Genomic DNA, 26755 nt, shown 5'->3' with positions numbered 1-26755 from the left:
TTAAATCCTTACTTTCTCATTCCAAGTTATTTTAGATCTACCCCTATCCCTTCTATTACCCCTCACAATACCTAGCTCACTCCTCATTGGCACACTATTTGGCATATGTTTCAAATGCCCAAACCATCTGAGTTATCCCTTCTTTTAGTTTATCTTCTACAAGAGTTAAGCCTAACTTATTACAAATATGTTCATTTCTTAACTTATCTTTTAACGTTGTACTGCTCATCCACCTTAGCATTCTCATCTCAACAATGTTTACTTTTTGGATATGCTGTTTCTTAGTTGCTCGACATTCTGATCCATATAATATAGCTGGTCTTACAATCGTCATATAGAACTTCCTTTCTAATTTTAAGGGTATTCTACAATCACAAAGCACGCTCAAAGCACTTCTCTATTTTATCATACCTCTCTTCACTCTATGCATTGCATCTTCTTCAATTTCTCCTTCAACTAGCATAATAGACCCAAGGCATCAAAACCTACTAATGTTATTGATTTCTTGACCATCAAGTTTAATATTTTTCTCCAATACCTCCTACTATGACTAAAATTATATTTCATATATTCTGTCTTACTTCTAATTATCCTAAAACCTTTAGATTGTAAAGCTTCTCCCAAAAAAAAAAAAATGATTGAATTCAAATAAATAAAATCATATATCAAGCTACTTTTACTGAATTTATTTTACTTTAAGAGATACTTCAGAATCATCCTGATCCATTTTAAACCTAAAAAGCTTTGGTTGATAACTTGACACCATACTTGAGCAAAAATGCATTCATCAAATTTACCTCATGATAATTTAAGATACACAATATTCAACTCCTCTTAGCATCAATACAAAAACAAAATAATTTTTTTGTGAATTCAAGTTGGTTCAAACTATTACATTTAAAATCTATAATCCAAAAGGTGTGATTGTAAAGATGAATTTTGAACTTAAAATTTGCAAGCTACTTTTTTTGGCAATTACTCAAATGTTCAACCCCTCATCTTCCAAAGAAGATCATTACAATCAAAAGAATGACATCATAAACTAGATTGATATTTAATGGGTCCCAATCATCATTAAAAGCTGTTCTAATGCCCCGCGAAGGTTCTGTTGGACACTTCAACAAACCTGGGCAATTTTCAAGTCAAACTTCATTAATCACCATAAGATAGATTGATTCATGCCTTCAAAACAAATCTACTTCCAATAGGGGTGAGCAAACGGTCGGTTCGGTTAAATTCGGGTAATTAACCGAATTAACCGAAAAATTCGGTTAATATAAACCATTAACCGAACCGACCGAATTGACGAAAGAAACCGAACCGACCCCGACCGAATTGCCCATTCGGGTAATTCGGTTAACCGATTTTAACCGAAATCATTTAAAATTAATTGTTAGAAATATAATACAATTATAAATTTTTTTTAAAACCAAATCCAACTTAATTAAATACCTTATTTATTAATTTTATTAATGAAAATAATATTTTACCATAAAACAAAGAATCCAAATAGGTTAATTAAACTCCTTAATGCACTTACATAAGCAAAATTTATATTCATAAATTATATTTAAAATCTAATTAATTAGTAATTCGGTTAATTCAGTTAACCGAAATTTTTTTTACCCTTAACCGAACCGAAACCGATTAACCGAAATTTTGTAGAATTATAACCGAACCGACCGAACCAGGATTTTTACTCGAACCGAACCGACCAATTTCGGCAGGTTAATTCGGTTAATTCGGTTTTCACCGAATTTTGCTCACCCCTAACTTCCAATGAAGTTACCAACCAATCCTTGTGAGCTATCAGATCACTTGTTCTTAATCCTTGTGAGCTATCAGATCACTTGTTCATAAATCCTTCATCTTGTAGAATTAGATTTCCTACATTTCATCCTTCATTTAACAATCTCACTCTTTGTCTTTCTATGTAACAAGCAAGCGTACATAGTGCACCGAGAAGTCAACATAAACAAAGATCACTCAATCTTCCAAGGAATTAAACGCCGTCTACAGCTTCAATATGAAACATGAATTTAACAAAAAATTTCTGGCATTAAGGCTGCTAACAAGTTTGCTGCAAAGTGGGATTCATTACACTGAAACAAAGCTAGCTGCCATGACCATAAAGTCCTATATATTAATGGTCACATAGTTTAGATGTAAACAAGTATAGCACGATGATTGGACCCACTCAAAAATATTTTTTAAAATTCATCCTGCTGAGGATAAATTCCTCAAAACTACAATTCAATTCTAAATTCATGTACAGAGAAAATTCTATACATTTATTAGATACTTAGATACTTAAAGAGGATTAACACTTGGGCCTCGATCAGAATCCCTAGATACATTTCCAAGACCCAAATACCTCAAACATGTATGATGGCTTCTGGCTTGCCTCCCAAGCATTGTGCTTTGTAGGATTGGAGTAAACACAGTGAATAATATAAAGGTAGTTCGAGTTTACTAATATTTAAAGATTAGTTAGGAAAGATAATGATGAAAGCATGCCCCTTTTTTTTTGGATTTCTGTCCATAGTATTTTTTCCAAAAACAAGAGTGTTAAGATGGGTTTGGTCAGGTAGTGGTCAGGCTTGTTAATTGAATCGGATTAAAGATGCGAGTAAGGTTTAGCATACCCAAAAACACATGGAATAGTTGTGGGGATAAAAAAGGTAGCTCAGAAGCAGTGTTCAGCAATGAGCTTTAGACAACACAAGGGATGAGGTGCGATAAGCTGTTATCATAATCAGTGACTAGGCCTTGCTGCAACTTATGAGTGACAACAAGGGGCTCAGCTATAAATCACAAGTAACAAAGAGGGTCAACTCCTTTGTTGGCACAGCTCCAAATGAAAGAGAATTTCAGCAAAAGGGAGGGCAAAGAGAATTGGCAACTAGGCTAGAAATCTCCTATTATGATCCTCTGTTACAGTTTCAGGTCCCAGTGCAGTACAAAAGGTTTAAGTGAAGAAGACAGAAAGTCCATATTGTTTCCTTTGACTCAGCCAAGTCTTGAGATGACAACTAGGAACTTGGGAAAAGCAAGTACATTCAACTACTAGCTCTTTGTAATCTTCTCCTGAAATTGGGAATGAGAAGTTCAAGAATTATGATGATTGTGAAGTTTGGGTACTTATGGCAATAACTTCTTTTTTGTACATAATCGCTTTTATAAGTAAAAGAAAATGTATTAAGATAGAGAATAACAATCGACACGAGGATCGTAAATCCTCAACAAAATAAAATAATAAAATAATTCAAAAAGAAAAAAATGAAAACAAAAAATAAATAAATAAATAAAACTAAGATTATCCAAGAAATCCCCTCTTCAAACCCTTCCCTTCATAGTCACTAAACACTTCAAATTAGCCAATTTCCTCTAACCATTCTTCATCTTGAATTTGCAGCCAGCAAGCCTGAATTCATTACCTCCTTCATCACATAAGGCTCAAGTCATCCAACAAACCCTGAGTTTCGATGTCCTTACTAGGAATTCCATCTTGAACAGGAGTAGGCAGAATTCCATCTTTAACCTTTTTGTCATCTTTGCAGTCCTCATCTTCAAACATATTAATATCTTCTAAAGAAGGAGGCGGCGTGTAAGATAAATCTCCGAGATGATCAATAAAAGAATTGGAGGAATATACACACTGTTCCTGAATATGGTCCAAAAGTAGATTTTTTTTCCATTCAAAATCAATACTCTCTATGCTGTCCTCATCCAAAACATCTCACCATCTCTTCTCTTACTTTCCTTTCCCTACCATTGATATCCGAGAACAACTCTAATCCAACCCCATCCTTGATGCCTGCCTTCTCCAATCGTCTCCATGTGCAGCTCACCAACACCCACCACCTTTAAATCGCACTCACCACTACCAAAACCTAGGATTTTCATCCGCTCAGCAAATAATAAATTCTAAACATTCCCTCTAATTTTTGAACTCGGGCTTTCATATTGGTCTTGCATTCTACATCACCATTCATGCTTGGCTCCACATGATCAGGTCTTTCCCAAACATGATTCTGTTTTTCTGTCCATTGGACAGCCTGGTTGACATTAACAGCATACCTACAAGATAGGGCACACTGTAAATGGCAGCAAACAGTTTCGTGCCATGTAATCATGCTCTCATGCAAGGTCTTAAATTTTGATTTCAACTAAAATTTCAAGGCTTCTAAAGTATTGAAAATTTGAAAGTTAAATCAAAATTATGATGTTAATGTCAATAACAATTCAATTTAAAAATGATGAAAATATGCAATACACAATGTAATTCTTTTAAGAAACTTTAGAAAAGATTAACACAATGGTGCAAGATTTAGAACTAAAAATATTATAAATAAAATACATCTAGGACAGGTATATATAAGTTGCAATAAGTGATACTAAACATATTCAATTAATATATATGAAACTCATATCTTCACCGCTCTAGTTGGAAAGCTAAAATCCCCTATAAGATAAAGGCTTTTATTTAGTTCATTGTTCTTAAGAGAATTAACAAAAACAGTCTGTTGCAGAGTAGGAGGCCTTTGAAGGCATTATCTCTGGATGTTTGTATCTTGTGTTTGGATAGCTCTCAATTTGCATTACACCTAGTTTTGAATTGCTCCTTTTCTTGGAGTATTTAGAATAAATTTTGGGGTTATTAGGGGAGAATTAGGTTTGTCTGGGTTCGATGGAGGATTTGTTGCATATTTTATTCACAAGCTTTGGGAAGAGTGGATATGGGTTGATTTTGTGGACTTATGGGGTCTTTTCAATTTTATGGGAATTTGATGGAAAGGAACACTCCTATTTTATCAAGGACAAAAATCAGTAGTCCCTTGCTACAAGAGAGGAATCAGTACTTGGCTTCTCTATAATCCTTTGCTGCAGGCTGTTTTGACAGAGGTGTCCTTTCTCGAACTTCGGTGAGATTAGAAGGCGGTTTTATTTTGATTGCAGTCACTTCTTTTATCTTTTCATTTTTCCCATAGGGTGATGTCTTATTCTCCCTTTTGTACATTTTTTCCTCTAACTTTTTTCTATAAAAAAATAAATTAATGAAATTCATAAATATTTTGAACATTGTTTATACAATTACAAATGCTTTGGCTGTAAATGGTCAAATAAAATGTTGTAGCTAATATCTACATTTAATCTTTCATATAATTTCAAAAGGATGAAAACTATACATATCCTTATCTCAAGTTCCAATAAGAAAAGAGGATAAATTAAGAGAGATATTTCAATTTTGGATTTTGGAATCTCAAATTTGAAATCAAGGAAATTTCATTCTATAGTCGAACTTTTGGCCAATTCCATTGAAATTTTGGGATTTAGATAAACTTCAGGTGATTCATAGAAATTTCAGTGAAAATTTTGGTAATACAGGAATAGGCTGCCATTTCAATTTCAAGGGTAGTGGAAACTGGAAATTTCAACAGTTTCATGGAAATTTAAGACCATTGTTCTTCTTGTATGCTTTTCACAAAAAAATTGATTACCCTAGAAAATTCAAAGTCTAAAGGGCTGACATCGCACACCTTTACATTAATAGCATCCTGCACAATGAACTTTTGCTCCATGAAAACAACTTCTTCTAAATATTTTCGCAGGCGACCTTCCACCATTTTCTCTATGGCCATTTGAGACTTCCCTGTAGCTTCTGCCTGATATATGAAATTAATTCATCCAAATAAAAATTCAAATCAGTGAAACTTTACTATTGATTCAAATGCACATAATGATTTCACTAAGAACATCACAATCATAATAAGCAATCAGTCTGACTAGCATCAAATTTATTTTAGATAATACAGATTGTTAAAAATTAAAAGATTGCTTTGTATGCCTTCTGCTAGAATTGAAACATCAACAGATCAACAAACCATCATACCAGCCTTCATTAAATTTATGTTTTAAAATAATCTAGCTAGTCAAAAATTAAAAGATTTTGTTCAAAAATTAAAAGATTGTTTCCTATGGCTTCCTTCCACAAGAATTGAAACATCAACAGATATATTAGTATTAGTATCATTATCATCATCATTGTTGGTAAAAGGAGATTCATGAAGAAGGAAATGGCATAAAAAATGGATGAGGAAGTTTGCCAAGAGAAAACAAAATGAAAACAATCCATATACTCAAAGAAACTAAAAATGCCAAGGCTCCTTCCAGTCTCCTGATTATCTGTGAAGGGCAGTCCCATAGAAGCCCCTGAAGCAAAGGACTGAAGAGATGCTCTCTTCCCAATCAGATGAGTAGGTTATAGGTAAACAGGTTTATGAGTTTTAATTTTTTTCGATAAAAGAATTTTTGTTAAGAGAGAAATACAAAAATTGGAGGATGACGTATCTTCCTACCAATAGAACAAAAGAAAAAGTCGAGAGACTCAAAACACACTTTCTTGTGCAATAAAGCTCTCCAATCACTTTGCAACTCAGCCCACATTCTAAACAAACCAAAAGCAGAACAGCAGAGTGAAGTAAGAAACAGACTCCAAAGTAAAGCCAAAAGACAAAAGCCTTCTATTGAAAATTCAAGAGTTCTGCTCCATCCAAATATACCATACCACAGATGCAGAGCAAAAGTAGCACATTGGCAAAGAATCCTCGCTTTCTTTGCACTATTAAACCCTTAAATTTCTAAAGAAAAAAAAAATTCCGAAGACCACCCAGTGCTCCTCAAAAACACCAAAAAGCGACCAATCAGGAAAAAAATGTATTTGACTTACCACTTCGGAAACAAATTACACAATTCAAGAGATAAAACATTATAGGGTCAGAGGGTCCCAAGCAAACCATTGGTGTTCATCATAGTAAGGATTGTAAACAAGTAAAGGCCTGATTTTAGAAAGAGTTTCAGACTTCCAAAAATGAGAATGCAAAAGGAACTTAACACAGTTGAGCCGCATGTAAATGTAAGATGATCACATAAAGATCTACAAGAGAAAACCCCTGTAGCATCCAAACTCCAGATCCTCCTATCTAATCAAGGAGAAACACAAGAAATCCAGCACAACTGAATAGATCAGTTATTACTCTCTCATTTAAATTCCTTTCAAAATAAAACTTCCAAGAGATAATATCCCTTTCAAAAAACCAAGAATCTAGAAATGGGAGCATTATGACAACTAGGAAGGCAATTGAGATGAGGATAAGCAGAACAAAGCAAAGCATCCCCAATTTGTTACTTCCTTAAATAAAGCAGATTTTCCATAAGCCATGTGTTAGGGTGTGACAATGTAATGGGGAAAATGGGGGAGTGAGATATTGCTATAATTGTATTCTTCAGGGATTTAGAATGAATATATGAATATCTGTGTTATCGCTTGTATGGTGATTCTCTTGTGGATGAATAATACAAGTAGTTCTTTTCATTGTGGTGTTCTGTTGCCTTGGATTATGATGTCTCTGATTGTTATAGTCTTATTCGGTGTATAAGAATATATTGTTCATGTGAAATCCTATTGTTCCTTGTTTTCCTTGAGTATTGAGACTCACCTGGTGCTCGTGCTTGCAGGCTTGAACGTGTGAGAGTTGGCTGACTTGTCGAGGGAGAGCTCTCAACGAGTGCCACACGGCCCTTACTTGAGTCCCATTTTGGGGGTCCGTGACAGTTGGTATCAGAGCACAGTGTGTGCGAGCGCCATGCGTGGGATTAGGAGAAATAAGTCAGGAAGAGTGAAGCGCATTGAGGCGCTTGAGACAAAACTTGCAACCCTGGAGACAACGTGCGGTGACCTCCAAGGGTTGGTGGCAACATTGATAAAAGAGAAAGGCGGGTCAACAGAGCTTGAGGCCGCCGAAGAAAACCCTAGAGAAAATCTCTATGGGGTATCAAAAGTCGTAGAGAGACTTGAGGAACTTGAAAAATTCATTCCAAGTGTGAAATCCCTGGAGAAACGGCCAAGAGAGCTTGAGGCCTTCCAGAAGAGTATCGAGCAGTTGGAAGCCTTTGAGAGTAGGCTACAACATATTGAGGGCATATTGCCATCTCTTTCGTCCCAACGGGGAGAGCCAATAGAGCTTGAGGCCTCCTTACGGGAGCTAACGGATAATCTTGATTTCCTTACAGAAGATGTTAAAGTGTCCATTACTGCTTTGAAGGGAGATTTGAAGGAGATGGGCAATGTCCAAAGTGCGGTGGTCCAAGTCCAGAGGGATTTACAAGAGATCACTGCGAAAGTGAATGCAGTGGCACAGTTAGCCCGATGGCCAGTTGCACATCCAAATGAGAGTTCTCGATGGAAGGTACCGGAACCTAAAAGTTTTGGGGGTACACGAGATGCAAAGGAGCTAGACAATTTCTTCTTTGATATGGAACACTACTTCACATGCTCCCGAGTGGATTTAGAAGTGGACCGTGTCAATATGGCAACGGTATACCTGGTTGGGGATGCAAAATTGTGGTGGAGAACTAAATGGAATGATATTCAGCACAATAGATGTGTCATTAACACATGGGAGGGGTTGAAACAGGCGTTGAAGGCCCAATTCTATCCAGAAAATGTGGAGTATATAGCAAAGTGCAAAGTAATGGAATTGCAACAGACGGGCTCGTTAAGGAGTTATGTAAGGGAATACCAAGCCTTGATGTTGGACATTGTAGACATGACTGAATCGGATAAACTGATTCATTTTCTTCGGGGTTTGAAGACATGGCCAAGAAATGAAATACGTCGGCAAGGTGCTGGTGATCTCTCTTCTGCCCTCGCTGCTGCTGAACGGTTGGATGATTTTTCAGATACTTCTGGGAAGTGAAATTTCCCTACATCCGCCAATAATGATTCCCGTCCCAACAAAGTGTACAAGCCCACAAATGGGGGAAGGGATAAGGAGACAAATAGTTCTTGGAAAGATAAAAGAGCGCCCATGAATAGGGAGTGGAGGGGCGGACGAACAGGGGGTGGAGAGCGTCGACCGATCTCTTGTTTTCTTTGCAGTGGACCACATCGAGTGGCGGAGTGCCCCGATCGTAAGGCTTTGAATGCTATGAAGGCCCTTCGAGGGGAAACCGAAACCTCGACAGTAATTCCAGAAGAACAACCAAATATGGTGGGAGCCTTGAGATTTTTGGGGGCATTAGAGCGTCAAGTAATTAACAAGTCGTCTCAAGAGAAGGGACTAATGTATGTGGATTTACTTTTGAATGGAAAGAAAATCAGGGCCATGATTGATACAGGGGCCACCCATAATTTCATTGCTGATTCTGAAGCTCAACGGTTAGAATTGCAAGTAGATAAAGATGTGGGCAAGATAAAAGCAGTGAATTCTCCAGCATTAACCACGGTGGGAGTGGTACCTAAAGTGGCATGCCAAATGGGATCATGGTCTGGAACAGTTGATTTCACTGTGGCACCCCTTGACGACTTTGATGTGGTATTGGGGATGGATTTTCTTAAAGTGACACGCTCAATGCCGATCCCAGCTGCGGATTGTCTTGTGATAATGGGAAGTGCACCTTGTGCGGTCCCCGCAGTTTACAACAGTTTCGATGAGAGGAAGTTGCTTTCAGCCCTCCAATTCAAAAAGGGAGTAAAAAGGGGAGAATCTTCTTTCGTGGTTCTACCAATAGTCTCAGAAGATGCAGAAGTAGGGGAATATCCACTTGAGATTAAGGAAGTTTTTAGAAGAGTTCAAGGAGGTGATCCCGGAACAACTACCCAGGGTTTTACCACCTCGACGACAGATTGACCACGAAATTGAACTTTTGCCAGGAGTAAAGCCGCCAGCACGTGCCCCTTATCAAATGGCGCCGCCTGAGTTAGCTGAACTTAGAAGGCAACTGAATGATCTTATTGCAGCAGGGTTCATCCGGCCTTCAAAAGCACCTTTTGGGGCCCCAGTGTTATTTCAGAAGAAACAAGATGGTAGTTTGCGCTTGTGTATAGATTATCGGGCTCTTAATAAGGTGACCGTGCGCAACAAGTATCCTATTCCACTGATTGCTGATATTTTTGACCAGTTAAGTACAGCTAGATATTTCACGAAACTGGACTTGAGGTCGGGATATCATCAAGTGCGCATTGTTGAGGGAGATGAACCGAAGACCACTTGTGTCACACGGTATGGAGCATTTGAATTCCTTGTCATGCCTTTTGGGCTAACAAATGCACCCGCTACCTTTTATTCTCTAATGAATCAGGTTTTTCGGGACTACCTTGATCAATTTGTGGTTGTTTACCTTGATGACATACTGGTTTTCAGCGCATCCTTAGAAGAACATAAAGATCATCTTCGAAAAGTTTTTCAAAAACTCAAAGAAAATCAGTTATATGTAAAAGGGGAGAAGTGTGCTTTCGCTCAAAAGCGTATTAAATTCTTGGGGCATATCATTGAGGAGGGCCAGATTCAGATGGATTCAGCTAAAGTAAAAACTATCAAGGAGTGGCGAGCACCTACATCCGTTAGAGAACTACGATCTTTCTTGGGTCTAGCCAACTACTACCGAAAGTTTATAGAGGGGTACTCTAGAAGAGTTGTATTGTTAACGAATTTATTGAGGAAGGGGGTACCATGGGGGTGGTCAGAAGAGTGCCAATCAGCATTTGTTGAATTAAAGGAAAAGATTGTAGGAGATCCTGTGCTAATCTTTCCTGATGTGACAAAACCGTTTGAAGTGCAAGTAGATGCCTCAGACTTTGCATTAGGGGGAGTTCTCTTGCAGGAAGGGCATCCAGTTGCTTTTGAAAGTAGAAAATTGTAGGGTGCCGAACGGAACTACACAGCACAAGAAAAGGAGCTTCTCGCAGTGGTACACTGTCTTCGGGTGTGGAGGCACTATCTCTTGGGGTCCAAATTTGTGGTAAAAACCGATAATGTAGCAGTTACTCATTTTTTGTCACAACCTGGACTAACGTCAAAACAAGCCCGTTGGCAGGAGAAGCTAGCTGAATTTGATTTTGCTTTTGAATATAAAGTGGGGAAGACGAATGAAGTGGCTGACGCTTTAAGTAGAAAAACTGAATTGGCAGCATTGAAAATCATCAGTCATCTATCAACTAGTAGGGTGGCGCTACCTTTGAAGAATCTTATCAAGGAACATTTAAGTACAGACCAGCAGGCGCAGTCACTAAGCAAACTAATAGATGAAGGGAAGACACGACAATTCTGGGTAGAAGATGGACTGATAATGACTAAAGGCAGGAGAGTCTATGTGCCTAAGGCTGGAAACTTGAGGAAAACCTTACTGAAAGAGTGTCATGATACGTTGTGGGCTGGTCATCCGGGATGGCGAAGAACTCATGCTTTGATTACACAGGGGTACTATTGGCCAAATATGCAAGATGATGTGATGAGTTATACTAAAACGTGCTTGATCTGTCAACAAGACAAGGTAGAAAGAAAGAAGACCTCAGGTTTATTGGAGCCATTGCTAGTTCCTGCTAGGCCATGGGAGAGTGTCTCTTTGGATTTCATTTCCTCGTTGCCAAAAGTAGAGGAGTTTGACACAATTTTGGTGGTGATTGACCGGTTCTCAAAGTATGCAACTTTCGTACCAGTCTCGAAGCCGTGTTCAGCAGAGAAGACAGCTCAGTTATTCTTCAAGCATGTGGTGAAATATTGGGGTGTTCCAGAAAGCTTAATTAGTGATAGGGATGTTAGATTCACTGGGGGATTTTGGGGTGAACTCTTTCGCTTGATGGGTTCAAACCTTAATCTTTCCACGAGCTATCACCCACAGACAGATGGTCAAACTGAACGTTTTAATGGGATGCTGGAAGAATACTTGCGACATTTTGTTCACTCCAATCAGAAGAATTGGGTTACTTTACTAGACACGGCACAATTCTGTTTTAACTCTATGAAATCTTCTGCAACTAATAAAAGCCCTTTTGAGATTGTGACAGGTCAACAACCGACTCTTCCACACACTCTGGATGGTCCATACAAAGGAAATTGCCCAAAAGCCTACCAATTCACGAAAAATTGGTTGCAAAACATTGAAGTCACCCGAGCTCAGTTAGAAAAAGCATCCAAGCGCATGAAGAAATGGGCTGACAAAGGGAGACGACCACAACAATTTGAAGCTGGAGATCTGGTTCTTGTAAAAGTGCCGCCGGAGACATTTCGCTTTCTTCGTGGCAAGGATAAAAGGCTGTTACGTCGTTACGAAGGTCCAATCAGAGTAATCGAAAAGGTGGGACATGCATCTTATCGGCTTGAGCAACCCGAGTGGATGAAAAGCCACAGACGTCCAGTTCATCCCGTGTTTCATGTAAGCAATTTAAAGCCATTCCACACAGATGAAGCAGATCCGCACCGACAAAAATTACGGAGATCAACAATTTCCAGAAGGCATCCTGTCACCAAAGAAGTCCAGGAGATCATTGCAGACAGAGTCGTCAATCTAGACGGTCGTCAACAACAACAATTTTTGGTTCAGTGGTTAGGACTGGGGGAAGAAGAGAATAGTTGGGAAACAGCAGACAACCTTCAGCATGCTATACAGAAGATTGAAGATTTCAGAAATTCATAGTCAACGACATCTACATCGACATCAGAAGAGTGAGAAAGCCGTCTACAACACATCGACGAGGACGTCGATAAATTGAGTGGGGGAGGATGTTAGGATGTGACAATGTAATGGGGAAAATGGGGGAGTGAGATATTGCTATAATTGTATTCTTCAGGGATTTAGAATGAATATATGAATATCTGTGTTATCGCTTGTATGGTGATTCTCTTGTGGATGAATAATACAAGTAGTTCTTTTCATTGTGGTGTTCTGTTGCCTTGGATTATGATGTCTCTGATTGTTATAGTCTTATTCGGTGTATAAGAATATATTGTTCATGTGAAATCCTATTGTTCCTTGTTTTCCTTGAGTATTGAGACTCACCTGGTGCTCGTGCTTGCAGGCTTGAACGTGTGAGAGTTGGCTGACTTGTCGAGGGAGAGCTCTCAACGAGTGCCACACGGCCCTTACTTGAGTCCCATTTTGGGGGTCCGTGACACCATGCACACAGATTTTTACACGAACTGGGATGAACTACTTACTGCAACTTATTTTGAGTCTCTGAACCCTACTTTTGATAAATTTGAGAAGCATACATTATGCATTGCTTTCCAGAGGAGGTCATTCAAGAACATGATTGGCTTAGCTTCTTAAAATTGAGGTAACAGTTCCAGCATTAACGAGAAAAATACTTCCAGGAGAGGTACTGTCACCACCATAATTTATTACATATTCTCAGCTTGCTTTTCATTTCTTATAAGGAATCATCTTCTATTGTATTTTTACTTCATCCTAAAAAAAGTCTCATGGATGATGACGGTATATGGAACTTCTGAATTCCTGCAATCCTCCTAGAATTTGAATTAGATCCATAAAATTACAGTACAAATGTACAATAAAGTTCAACCACATGTAACAGTTGGATGCTGAAATACCAAAGATATATTCTTTATGGAAATTGCAGGATTCTAAGGATAGGTTTCATTTTCTTCTTAGGTTTGAAAATAATGTATTTAACTGTTGAATCAAAATGCTATTTTAAGGAATTGCAGGGACAAGCCTTATTTTATTTATTTAGCTTGATTATAATGTATTTAATTGCATTTGAATTCAATCTTCCCAAAGATATTACCAACAACATCAAGTAATAAACATCTTATATTCCTTGAACTTTATGATCCATCATATGCAAATCTAAGTGCCTGCTTGAGACAGCACTCAACAAAAGTAATTTCATGGTGTAAAATTAGCTCTACACCAACTTTTAACAGCTTAATAAGTGACATTCTAGGAGTTAGGGAGTTGGCTATTGAAGCTTCTTCTGAAGATGATTTTAGTCCAATTATCTCATTCCAAAAATATTGTCACATGTTACCATTTATATTGTGAAATCACTTTCACTCCACAGTTGTTCCAAATGGGTCCTTAGTCAATCCAATTTTCATTAATTTATAATTTTTTTTGTTGCATAATGAACACATCCTCAATTTCTATTTGGCAAGGTCACAACTTTCTACGTATCTTCAATATTACAAATTTGGTATGGCTCAATTAAAAACACATCACTCATCAGCAAAAGTTTACACTGAATTCCACTGTTCCACATTCTTTTGATTTATCCATTTTTTTAGGTTCTTCAAGAGGCATCCACCCCTTTTTTTCTCTTCCATGTTGTTCCTTTTTGGATTTTATGGAAATTAACCAAAAGATCGTATTACCTTCCATAAACCATCCCAAAAGGACTCTTACAATAACACAACTCTATTAACCATTTTCAGCAATTTAGATCACACAATGCCCATCGACAAAGCATCTCCCAATTAGACCTCCAAAATACATAATATCTCTTCACAACAAATTTCACTTTACCCTAAATTTTGTGGATGATGAGAAACATAGAAAATTTACTTTGAAGCTTTCTTCTATAGTAGCAGGGGGTTGATCCAGTCAAAAAAAACCAGGTCGCAGTAGCTTCACAAGGTTCTTTGTCTTGTACTTATTGATAGACGTAGAATGAAGTTTGTAAGCTGGAAAATTGACTATTCCCAGATTCCCCTTCATGCAGATCACATGACCCACTTGTAGATAATCACCATTTTAGATATTCATAACCCCTCCCTCCCGCCCCTCCCCCCTTTTTTGATCAAAAAAAGAAGAGATTTTGTTAAGGAGAACAGGTACAAAAAGAAGCATAAGAAATTCCTCATAAAGGAACAAAAAATAAACCATAAATATCCAAAATATCTTAAACATCCTACTGCAAAAGCTCACAAGGAGGCCAGATACTGAATCCTATCCCAAAGAATAGTCGAAGACATCCTCATCTACCAAAAAAATTAAGCATTCCACTCCAACCAAATCCCTCAGAAAACAGAAAAAATTGCACATCTGAATCAGGCCAAGCCATTTTTACCCCTCCGAAAACCAGAAATGATATAGCCAATAAATCCTCCTTTGACTCTAAATACACCACAACTCTCTCCAAATATGGCTGACACGATTCCCATGTTGAACTAAACACTAACATGGGTATCCAGTATATTCCTAGGAATCTTATAATGCGAACCAAATAAAAATATTCCCATCATTCCTAGGAATGAGATTCTCAGGAATTTCATTCCATGGGAATATTTTTCATTCCGCGAACCAAACGCCCCTTAAGATAGCAATGCTATAATTAGGCAAATGCAATGAATCTATGCATATCACATGGTTGTCCATTCCTAGAGAACAGGAAATTAGGGTGCATGATGGAAAAGCAAGATGAAAACAGACAGAGAGTTAGCCAATTTAAAAAGCTCTGTAAATTTTTCATTCTCACTACCACTTTGTCCACTGCTGCTTGTGCAGGTGCTTCCCTCCAAGATGGAATGCTCCTTCACTGATCCATTGTTAGATCTGACAATGGGAAGGATTTGTTTTTGAATTAGTTCTTTAGGCTTATTCACTTTTTCTCCTTTTATTTTTATTTTCTTTCATAATTTAGTTTCAAGGACTTCTTGTCCTTTAAATTGTGATTCTTTCCTTAGTTCCCAACAAATTTCTTTTGCTGTCAAAAAAAAAAAATCCATGATGTGGACAAACATCCTACAAGGAAAAGAAGCAAGGAGAAACAAAAACAGTAAAATAGAAAATGGCACAAAGAAAAACCCTAGAAGATTTTTTTATTAAAAAAAAATCTCCAGTAATAGATATGTTTTTAGGATGAGAAAAGAGATAGGAATATCCAAGGAATACACATGAAACATCAGTAATTGATCTTAAATTGACAAAGCCTACTGATTTTAAAGATGAACTTCAGTAGGTTTCTTCCTTTTTTATCCCAACACATGGCAGCGGAAAAAAAAAAGGGAATAAAATCACATACTATTATTGAGCAAGGAAACCAATAAAAAAGGCAAGAACCAATCCCACAGTTCCCACTGCATATGTGCATTTTTTAACAAGCAAAGGGAATGTAGGAAGTCAAATATATTTGAGCAATCACAAGAGACATCCACTGCAACAATGAATAACAGAATAATCTAAGTAGTATTCCAGATAATAGTTTTAAAATTGGTATGCAACAGTCATATTGGCCATTATGTAATGGTATTGGTGGCTTTTGGGACCATTACAGGTTTATATCTCAGAGCCCAAACCTAACACCTAACACAACCTCCCCACCTCCCACCCCCAACCCCAACCCCAACCCAAAAAAAAACCACAATTGTATCAGGCTATCAGCCAGTACGGGCTTTCTGATACTGCAACAGCCATTCTGAACTGCTAAGGACCACTACAGACTGCATATTTGTGCAATACTGGCTGTGAATGCCCAAAATAGGTTTACCTGTTTTTTATATATTTTTTTTTTTACTCTTTTTCTTATGTTAAAGCTTAGAAACTCAATTTTAAGTTGGTCTATTTTAGTTAGTAATTAAAAAAAAAATCATTTTTTGAGGATTTGATTGGTAGGTCATCCAAGGTTGCAGATGTTGTGGGATCTGACCCCTCCAGAACCGATTCATCTCCTCCTGTTGGTGTGAAACCAAACACTAACAATGTCAGAGGAGCATGCCAAGTTCCTCCGGTATTATGCAACCTAACAAGCATATCTCCATCCTGCATTGTTAGCCTAGTTAAGTAAACCAATAGCTTGTCTTTCCTCACGTTCACTTCCCAGATCCTGGCCTATAGATTCAGAGACTAGTGATCATATTGGAAGCTTCTACTCTTTCCCCTAACCTTCAATATTCAAAATCATATCCCAATATCACTCTCAGCAATGGATCTTCTGCTTCTGTTAGTGGTATTAGGGGACTGACAAATCTGGATCATCCTTTCTTTTATCTTATGTCTTGTACAATCCTTCTTTTCCATTTAACTTCACGTCTATGAGTAAATTTACTAAGCATATACATTACCCAATCACTTTCTTGTCTGATTGTGTTGTGATTTGTGATTTGAAGACCAAGGAGATGATTGGTGGCAGGCATGAATCTAATGGTCACTATTACTTCAACTCATTGCCTTCTCTTGCTCTCGTTCTACTTCAGATTCAACATTGCGAGTTCATTATTGTTTTGGACATCCTTGGTGAATTTAAAGATGTTAGTTCCCAGTTTGAGTTATTTGTCATTTTTAGACTCTGATTCATGTCAATTGAGAAAGCATGATCACATTCCTTCTGCTTCCCAAGTAAATAATTCAGTGTCAAATCCCTATCTGTAGTTCACCATAATAGCTTTGGGTCTGCGTCATGTTACTTCCAACTATGGGTTTTAGTATTTTGTCATGGTAGTGGATGATTATTTGATAACCACCTTTATTTAATGAAGGATTATTCAAGAGTTATTTTTCTATCTTCCGTGTTTTTTTGTGCTAAAATTAAGATTCAGTTCAACTTATCTGTACATATACCTCACAATTATGATGCCCAGGAGTCTTTCTCTATGCTTTCTCATACTTTCATGATTTGATTAAAAAAAATGAGAAGAGATTTTATTAAAGAAGAAAGACAGTACAAAAAGGAGAATAAGACATCCTCATATGAGAAAAAGAAAACTCAAAATAAGAAACTACAATTTAAATGAAAACGCTTTCCAATGTCTCTATAAATCCCAAAAAGAAACTCCTTTAAAATATTCAGCTGCAAATGACCAAGGAGAAGCCCAATAATGAATCCTTTCCCATAACATAGAACAAGTGACCTTCTTCCTCAATATAAATTTGTGCATTCTGGCCAACGAAATTCCCCAAAAACTGCAAAAAAACTACATCCCAACAGAGCAGACCTGTCTCCATCCTCCCAAGACCTGCAAATGAAATCGTGAACAAATCCTCCACCATCCCCAGGCAAACCCAATTCTTTCCAAATATACCAACAACTTCCTAAAATCCTTCAAGAGAGAATAATGCAAAAAAAGATGAGATGACACAGATTCTGAGCTATCAAAAGATAAGGTACATACATCTGGAGAGAACGCCTTCAACGGCCTCCAATTCTGCAACAATTGCGGGTGCTAACTGTCAAACCCGGTACAGATTGACTAATTCTGCATGGTTCGTTAATTCTGGCATGGATCTGGTGTTTTACAAGAGGAAAGCATATTGAAGTTGATTCTTACTTTTTAGAAATGCTCATACATCTCATATGGAATAAGAGAATCGACTTGCTGATTTCTTCACAAAGCCTTTAGAAGGTGCCTGGGCTAAATATATTTGTAACAAGCTGAGTAAGTATGATATATATGCCCCATCTTGAGAGGGAGTATTGAAGAGTGTAGGTATAAGGGTAATGTGAGAGGGCTAACTATGTCCACTGTATATAGTCTTTTATTATAAATAGAATAAAAGGTGCCAGTGCTACAGATATTTATAAGAAGTTGGGAACATATGATTAGTCTTAAATTTTGGAAATTTTTTGCCGAAACTTCAGACTTCAAGAAGGTTCAAAAGCAAATTGGGTTTCATTTTTAGTTTTCTGAAATTTTGATGGTAATTTTGGAAATTCAAAAGAAAACTGGGAAAAAGGTAGGGAAGTTTTAGAGTTTTCCCTTTTGCTTCTAAATTATTCACAACCATCTATTTTAATATTTCCCTAAGTTTCATTCACAATTTCCATTATTTATTATAAGTTTCCAATGTTTATTTGAATTAAAATTGAAATTTCTATTGAAATCAAAATTTCCATAGATTGAGACTCTTGAATTTTCATAAACAAAAAAAAAAAAGGGGCAGGCTGGTGCACAAAGCTCCTGCATATGTGGGGTCCAGGGAAGCGGCAGACTACAATGGGTCTTGAAATCAAAATTTCCATAGATTGAGACTCTTGAATTTTCATCAAAATCAAAATTTATTGCTCCCTCCCTCTGATAGGTATATATATCTACTGTACATAATTTTATTCTAATAGAAAGAGGAAGCCTCCCGTTAATCTCTGTATATATTGTTTTATTTAAAAAGAAGAGGAAGCCCCCTGTTAACTCTCTCTATATACCATGAAAAGTGGTATGTTTGATTTTGGGAACACAACATGTGAATCTTTATGTTTTTAACGAGTTCGTAAAAGAAAAAGATGAATTCATAGATGCAATGTCCATTACCAATGTAAAGTCTGCAAAAACTGCCCACCACTGTTTCTTTAAAACCATGATGAGAAATAAACCAGAATCAACCATTCCTCCTAGAAACTACATAATGCAATGTAATGGAATCCCTTGTACCTGTAAGTCCTACAGTAGGATTCCACTACAGCCAGTTGCATTTCAAACTTGAGTTCATAATTCATCACGTTAATGGGTAAAGCTAATCAGTGCAAAAATGATATGGCCTAGTACCTGAGATTTGAGAATTTCCCGTTCACTCTCCATTGCATCAAAAGAAACATTCTCCTTTGCTAGAAATAGTGGCTTTGCTGCCACGACATGCATTGCCAATTCAGATCCAACTCGCCGTAAAGCATCCAATGAAGCATTCCCATCATCTAATTCAAGTGTTACTATTCCAGCAATACGACCCAAACCTGAGGCAAGATCAAAATAATTACTGTGAAATAATAGATCAGATCGTTTATTGGCCCAAAACATTTTGTCGTGGAAAAATACCCAAACTAAAAATCCTTGCATTAACAAATCAACAGTTCAACAAATGTGCTTCATTCTATTTTCAGAATAAAAAGTACATAGTTTGTAAATGTACCTTGTTGGGGACTTGTATGAAGGTAGGTAGAAATAACGCCACCAGAAGGTGCAGACATCACAAAGCCCCTTCTAAGTTTTACATTCTCCCCCATCATCGCAGCCACTTCAGTAATTGCACTTTGGACTGTTGTTTCACCACGCAATTTTGGGTGACCGAGACAAATATTTGAGTTCTACAGGAAATAAATGACTCAGACATCACTTCATGGTCCTCAAATGCAATTAAAGTTTCATAGACGTAGACAACATATTCAAGAATTCCCACATGAGTACAGTTACAAATTCCTCCATGTTTTGATTAGTTACAAAAACAGTCATGCAAATAAACATATAAAAACAAACTTGTTTTATAATAGTTTTCAAAAATGTAATAAAATTTATAGACTACAGATGTATCAGCAATAGAGTATATCTCCAAGACGAAATACTAGAACCAGGCACCACCAGTACATGAATACAGGTGCCAACTTTAGCAGAAAGTGCTACAAGTTTCAGCCAGTCCTCCATGTGTGGTGGAAAGCATAATTTTTTTTATATCCAGACTATAATCAAATATTGTAAACAGAAACCAATAACTGTGAGTCCCAGGTCTTAAATTTAGCTTCAAAATCAAATAAGTTTCTATTGAAATATGACAAATGTGGAATTCTTTTAAGAAACTTTATGGTTAATAGACATAACAATGCAAGTTTATGACTGATATATTTTAAATTAAATACATCAATGACACGTATGTTGTGTAGGAGGTGCAGTGGCTGTACATATTAAACATATTTAGTTAATATAAATGAAATTAATAAATCAGTTAAATATTATCAAACATGAATGGTTAAATAAAAAGGTATTGCTAATATCTATGCTTAATTTTTTATATAATTTCGTAAGCCCTTGTAATAGTCCTCGGTTTCAATAGGGGAAAAAGGAGAAATTTCACTATGTTTAAATCGCACATTTGAATTCCAAGGAAATTTCATTCGATATTTAAAATTTCACCAAGTTTCATTAAAACTTCAAGATTTCAAATTAAATCTTGTATGATAGAAATTGACTATCATTCAATTTTGAGGATGATGGAAAGCAGAAATTTCATTAGAATTTTGTGGAAATTTAAGACCATGCTTGTTCAAGTGAGGAGATGAATTGATCTAAACCTTTTTTATCATTTTAAGGGAAATTAAGGATTTAGAAAAACCAACAATATGCTTGGCAGGGAATAAAAGTGGGGAAAAATATATGGAAAAGTAGAACTAAAGTGCATTTGTCTATTCTTGGTATGACAGAAAAGGCAGAGGAAAGAAGGAAATAGAGCTAATTATTTTATGCCTGGCCTGCATAAACAAGCACAACCAACTTAGGTAAATTATGGGATAGAATGAGAGATATGGTCTAACAACAAATTATTTGGTTTCCATTTTTCTTCCACTTAGTTTTCTACCCTACAAAGCGCAGGAAAACTAGAGAAACTTATAAGGAAAATTCCACCACATAGGATTTGGAACCCACCAATTGCAAGATGCCACTTTAATACTTGGATCCATACAAATGAGATATTCAATTTGGTATGGGTCCTACTGATGTGGGTCCTAAAACACTTTAGTAGGTCCAAATATTAATATATCATTTATGGTTGGAGGGTTCCAAATACTACATGGAACAACCGTTCCTTACAAGTATTTCTCTAGGAAAACATCCTTCTCCTTTCACCTCTCCTACCAAGGACACTAAACAACTATTTGGTTTGCAGATTGAAATGGAAAGGAAGTCAAGAGAGAAATAAAAATAAGGTAGGAATGGAATTACTTTTTAAATGCAATTATTGCATTTGGCTAGTAACATAGAATGACTGTAGAAATCCAATTTCAATTTCTTTCCACATGGCATTCTTAATGGGTTTTATAATGGAATGAAAAACAAGTCATTTTTTATAAAACCCCTAATACATAATTATTTAATTTTGTATAATTATTTTCAATTTAATAATTGTGATTTTTATTAGTGCTAATATTATTTTTTATTCTTGTTATTATTATTTTTTTTTTGCTTTTTTATACTAATTATTATCATTAAAATAATTATTATTATTTTTTAATTTTTATAATTATTATTGTCCTTGTTGTTGTTATTATTATTTTATAGCAAAAAATAAATTTCCCTTGTAATTATTATTAGTTGTTATTTTTACTTTTTAATTATTTTTACAATAATTATTATCCTTAAAATAATAATTATTTTTCCCCTTTTTATTGTTATTATTCTTGTTATTATTATTATTTCAATAGTAGTAAATATTATTATATTCTGTTATCATTGTTCTTGTAATTATTATTAGTTGGTATTGTTTCTAAATAATAATGACAATTAGTATTATTATATTATTATTATTAGTTGTTTTAATTTTTGTTTGATTATTATTTTTTATTATTTTCATAATAGAGATTATTATTAGTGTAATTATTATTTTTTATTGTTTTTATTACTATTTTTATTACTTTTGTAATAATCATTATCCTTAAAATAATTATTATTACTATTTTTGCCATTTATCAATATTATTGTTCTTGTTTTTAATATTATTTTATAATAATATATATTGTTTTTATTATAATTATTATTATCCTAAAAATAATTATTATTATTAGCCTTTTTATTTTTAACATCATTCTTGTTTTGGTTAATATTTTTATAATAATAAATATTATTGTCATTGAAATTATTATTAGTTGTTATCATTTTTATTGTAATAGCAATTAAAATTAGCATTATTAGTATTTGTTGTTTTAATAATATTTTTTTATTATAAAATGTATTTGATTTCATGGAATTAAGATCGATTCCAGTCCATTTGGACTGAAATCACAATTCCCCCATTTGCAGGAATCATATCTTGGTCGAAATACTATTCCCTCCTTGATTCTGCAAACCAAACATAGAAATGCGATTCCATTCCTGAAATTTGATTCCTTTCTAGGCTTTATCCACAAACCAAATGGGGGAAGCTTTTTCTCTATCCCATATGTGCATCCCTCCTGCTATGCAAACCAAAATGTGAAACTAGAAAAATGTAACAGAAGAAAAATTATCATTTGTAGAGGAAAGTTTTATTCATGAGCTGACAATCTGAAACCTTGCTGAATGGTCTTCAATACATATGCAAAGTAACAAATTAAGGGGCGGTTTGGCATCATTTACGTTTCCTGCAATTGATGAGCTGACAATCTGAAACCTTTCAGTTTTGTTGCAATACACTAGACAGGGAAAAGGTGGCAACACTAGCATTTGTTTGTGCTACTAGTTTTTAGCTTTTCTCGCCAATTTTCAGGTTTTGCAACATCACCGACAAGCGAGAAATTTTGATTTTAATATAAAAAATTGACTTCTTTGGATTAAATCATTTTGTATAAAACGTTTTGATCAAAACTTAGAACACATGTTCGTGTGAATTTAAAATAAAGTTGATATAAAAAAATTCTAAACATTGAAAAAATGAGGGAAAGTAGGCAATGGCATTGCTCGTATTCATGGTCTTGATGAAGTAATGACAGGTGAATTAGAAAATTTTGAAGAGGCTACAATAGGCATTTTGCTCTCAGGCCCAAGTCAAACATCCAATTCCTTTGATTTGAATTATCTAGAGGATGACTTATATACATCAAAAAATGGACAATCATGTACAAGCTTCATGTACAACAAGATTGTTCTTGGAGTATTAAAGGATGAGTTTAAAAATACAATTATTCAGTTTAAAAACGACAAAAAAAAAAAAAAAACAGTGTTTCTAACAGAAAGAAACCTCTCTTCTCCTCCCTCTCACCCTAGGCCCCTCCACTGATTGGCAGCAGGCTTCTTTGACAAAAAGTATCGTTGAAATGGTCTACACGAAACGATGCACGGAGGTCAGTGGTTGTGGAAAAGAAATCATCTGACTTGGACCGCCATGGAGAAAAAGTCAATCTGCTTAGGATCAGTGAATACTGTAAGGCCAGAAGTGTCTACATCTTCTTGGAGGCGGAAGATGTGGACTGGTTTCCTGCATATTGGAATTATTTCTGGGCTGGCAATAAGCCTCTATCTTGGTTTACAATGAAGAGAAACAGAGCGAAACTCCTAATGCTCCAACTCAAAAAAAATAAACTTCAGTTGGTTCCTTGCTCAGTCAAAATTCAAAAATCAATGGAGCTGGACGGAAGCACATCGCTTTAACATTACCAGATGGATTCAACTCCAAATATTGGCATAGAGTCTCAGTGGCCACTGAATCCTTCCTACTGGAGCTTATCCACTGCATCAAGAAGGGAGCAGATGTGAAGATTGTAGGGGAAGATGATGGGTACACCTAGAGTGTTGGACCCGAGAGCAAGAATGTTGAGATGGCCAGATGGGGGGAGAGGCCACAAGAGGGCTCATTCACGTGAGGGAGATGATGAGCCTCTTTGAAAGATGACAGAAGGATTAATCAGATTTCAGATCTGGTTCTGAGCCTTTGAGTGGGTTCAATCCCCAAAATCTGGTTGCTCTAAGCCTATCACATATAATATAAATGTTTTTAGCAAATTTTGTAGGAACCACAGCCCACACTAAGATCAATGTAGATCCGCCCCTGCTTCCCAAGCCTGTTCGAAGAGCTATTAAGAACATGGTTCAACATAAACCTTTCATTGTTCAGCCCCCCTATGTGATGAAGGAAGACTCTTCTCATGTCAAAGCAATCAGAAATCTCAGTCCCACAGAATTGACGGGATATTGCCTTTGCGCCAGCCACTGCATAAATATCTCCCTCAGTAAATGCCCGCACAAGCAGGAGAACTTGAAGAAGACACATGCTCATATGCACTTTCCTCTCAAGCGATCATAGGAGAGTCGAAGCCTGGCAGCCAGATGGATCTGCCCATATTATTCTGAAAATAGTTATTCATCCTCTCTAAGGCACAAGGTATCCAACTACTTTAAATAATTGGGTGAGAAAGCTTCTTCCCCCTTTTCCAGTTTTCCAGTCCAAAACCAAGCCCCTTCAGTTCATTCTTTAAAAATACAAGCTTGGAAAGCCCTCCTCTCCTCTCCATTAACTTTGGGTCTAACATAACCACTACTCTTAAAGAGTATAGACCCCTTTTGCCAAACACTCCTCTTCGTAAAGCAGATACAGCACCACAAACTGTGAAGGGACTAATTCTGATGTTTCCCAAGGAGCCTGTCTGAAGCTTGGGAGGTTCAGGACTGTAGGAAAACCCATTCACAACAACCCTACTCAAACTTGGCCATGATCACAGTGAGGGGCAAGGGACACTTGGACTTCAATCCAGTGGGGGACTCATCAAATTTTGAGGACTACAGGTGCATTGACAGTGACAATGACAGTGACAGTGAACAGTTCAAGGATCATGTATCCAACTGGATTCTTTGGAAGGTTAATATGGTGAGCAAGGCCACTGGAGTCTCTTCTGAAGGCTTTGAGGAAAAAGCCATAAGCTTATTTGAGGGAATAAAGGGAAAATAGAAAGAGAGACGTAGGCAAAAAAAGCCTTAGGTGGAATGATAGTAACAGCAAAAAGAAAGATAAGTGCACGGAATGGAAAAGATTGGAATTTTCTATTAACTATGATAGGAATGGGAGTTATTCAGACCCTGAGGTAGCTAGCTGCAGCAGGAGTTATGTGCTGGACTTATGACTTTAAGGCTTACCTCGTGGAATTTTAGGAGTCTCAATGATAAAGCTAAAAGGTATGCTGAGAATTATTTCTTGAAAGAGGACATGTGATTTGTATGCAGGAAACAAAGCTGGATAAGTCTGATAAGAGTTATCTATGGGCTGGGGGCAGCACCAGCATGGTTTTAAATCGCAGTAGCAGGCAGCGTAACATAACGGTAACGGGTGTAACGAGAAGTAGGAAGTAGCAGATGTTACATAACGGGAAGCAGGTGTAACGGCCATGACTTTTTTGATGCACGCACAACCTTGTGCATATTAGCGTACTTACATATTTTAAGCTTTTAGCCCTTCTTAGAAAGAGTTTTAGTGTATTTTGGATCCTTTAGTTCGAGTAACCAAGTCATTTGGTAAGGGAAACAAGTTTACATTTGTTTTAAACCACCATTGATAGAAAAATTACGTGTGCGCGCGTATTTATACTCCTCATTGTTCTTATTTGTGATAAATTCTTATGTGTGCTAAATTAATTAATAAAACAAAATACATTATACACTCCATTAATCTATTAGACGCATAAGACATGCGAATAATACAAATATAAAATAGCTAGAAAACAAAGAAGGTTGAAGTTGGAAAATATATAACATAAATATCACATTACTAATATTATCAAAATAAAATATTTTCCTAACAAGTTAGTATTTTCAAATTGTTAATTAATGCATCTCTTGTGCATATTTAAAGAAATAGTAAATTTTATATCATTGTCATCCTCATCATAATCTTTTCCCCCTCTCGCCACATGGTATATTGAGAATGATTCATGAAAGAGAGGGAAAAAGTGAGAAGAAAAAGTAAAAAATAAAATAATTTTTTTCGTGTAACAGTTCTGTAGCGGTTACGTAACGACCGTAGCGGCCTTTACGTAACGTTCGCGGTCCGTAACGACTGCTACAGCCATGATTTTTCTGCCGACCGATTTCGCGGTCTATAACAATATTGGTAACCCAAAAAATCGCGGTCGTTATTTAAAACCATGAGCATCAGGGAGAACTTAGTCATGTGGAAGGAAACCACAGTTAAATTGGTTGAGCATACCCTCGAGCATTCTCAGCGTCGAATCTCTTTAGGAAGATGGATGACAATTCTCCTAGCTTTTTATGGGTGTACGGACCAAGCAGATGTTACAAAATGGGATGCTCCTTGGGTTATTTGAGGAGATGTTGTTCCCGTACTAAAGGAATGGGGAACTTCAGAGAATGCAAGCATGAAAGAATTTCAAGACTTCCTCCACATGAATGCTCTCATTGACCTCCCCATCATTTGGGTCAACTTTACTTGGGTCTAACTCAAGAGAGAACCCCTCTCTCGCGAGAATTGCTAATCTCAACAAGCTAAGAGGGGTATTTCCTGAGGCATCTAAAAGCTCCTCCCTAGGCCTATCTCTGACTAGTGATGGCAATAATAA

At 36.4% G+C, this 26755-nt stretch overlaps 1 protein-coding gene across 18 annotated transcripts in view; it reads right to left on the bottom strand.

Moving 5' to 3' along the window:
- The window catches only part of LOC131168066 (elongation factor Ts, mitochondrial), an 87120-nt gene that overhangs the window by 17057 nt on the left and 43308 nt on the right, over positions 1-26755 (bottom strand). For all 18 annotated transcript variants that reach the window (XM_058127244.1, XM_058127257.1, XM_058127242.1 and 15 more), the window contains 3 exons: positions 19639-19813; positions 19278-19462; positions 5541-5666 (listed from right to left, as the gene is read on the bottom strand). In XM_058127244.1, the coding sequence (XP_057983227.1) occupies positions 5541-5666; positions 19278-19462; positions 19639-19813 (486 nt within the window). The remainder of the gene's footprint in view (positions 1-5540; positions 5667-19277; positions 19463-19638; positions 19814-26755) is intronic.

Source organism: Malania oleifera, chromosome 11, assembly GCF_029873635.1.
Source record: "Malania oleifera isolate guangnan ecotype guangnan chromosome 11, ASM2987363v1, whole genome shotgun sequence".
Lineage (NCBI taxonomy): Eukaryota > Viridiplantae > Streptophyta > Magnoliopsida > Santalales > Ximeniaceae > Malania > Malania oleifera.
This window is presented reverse-complemented; position numbering and strand designations above follow the sequence as displayed.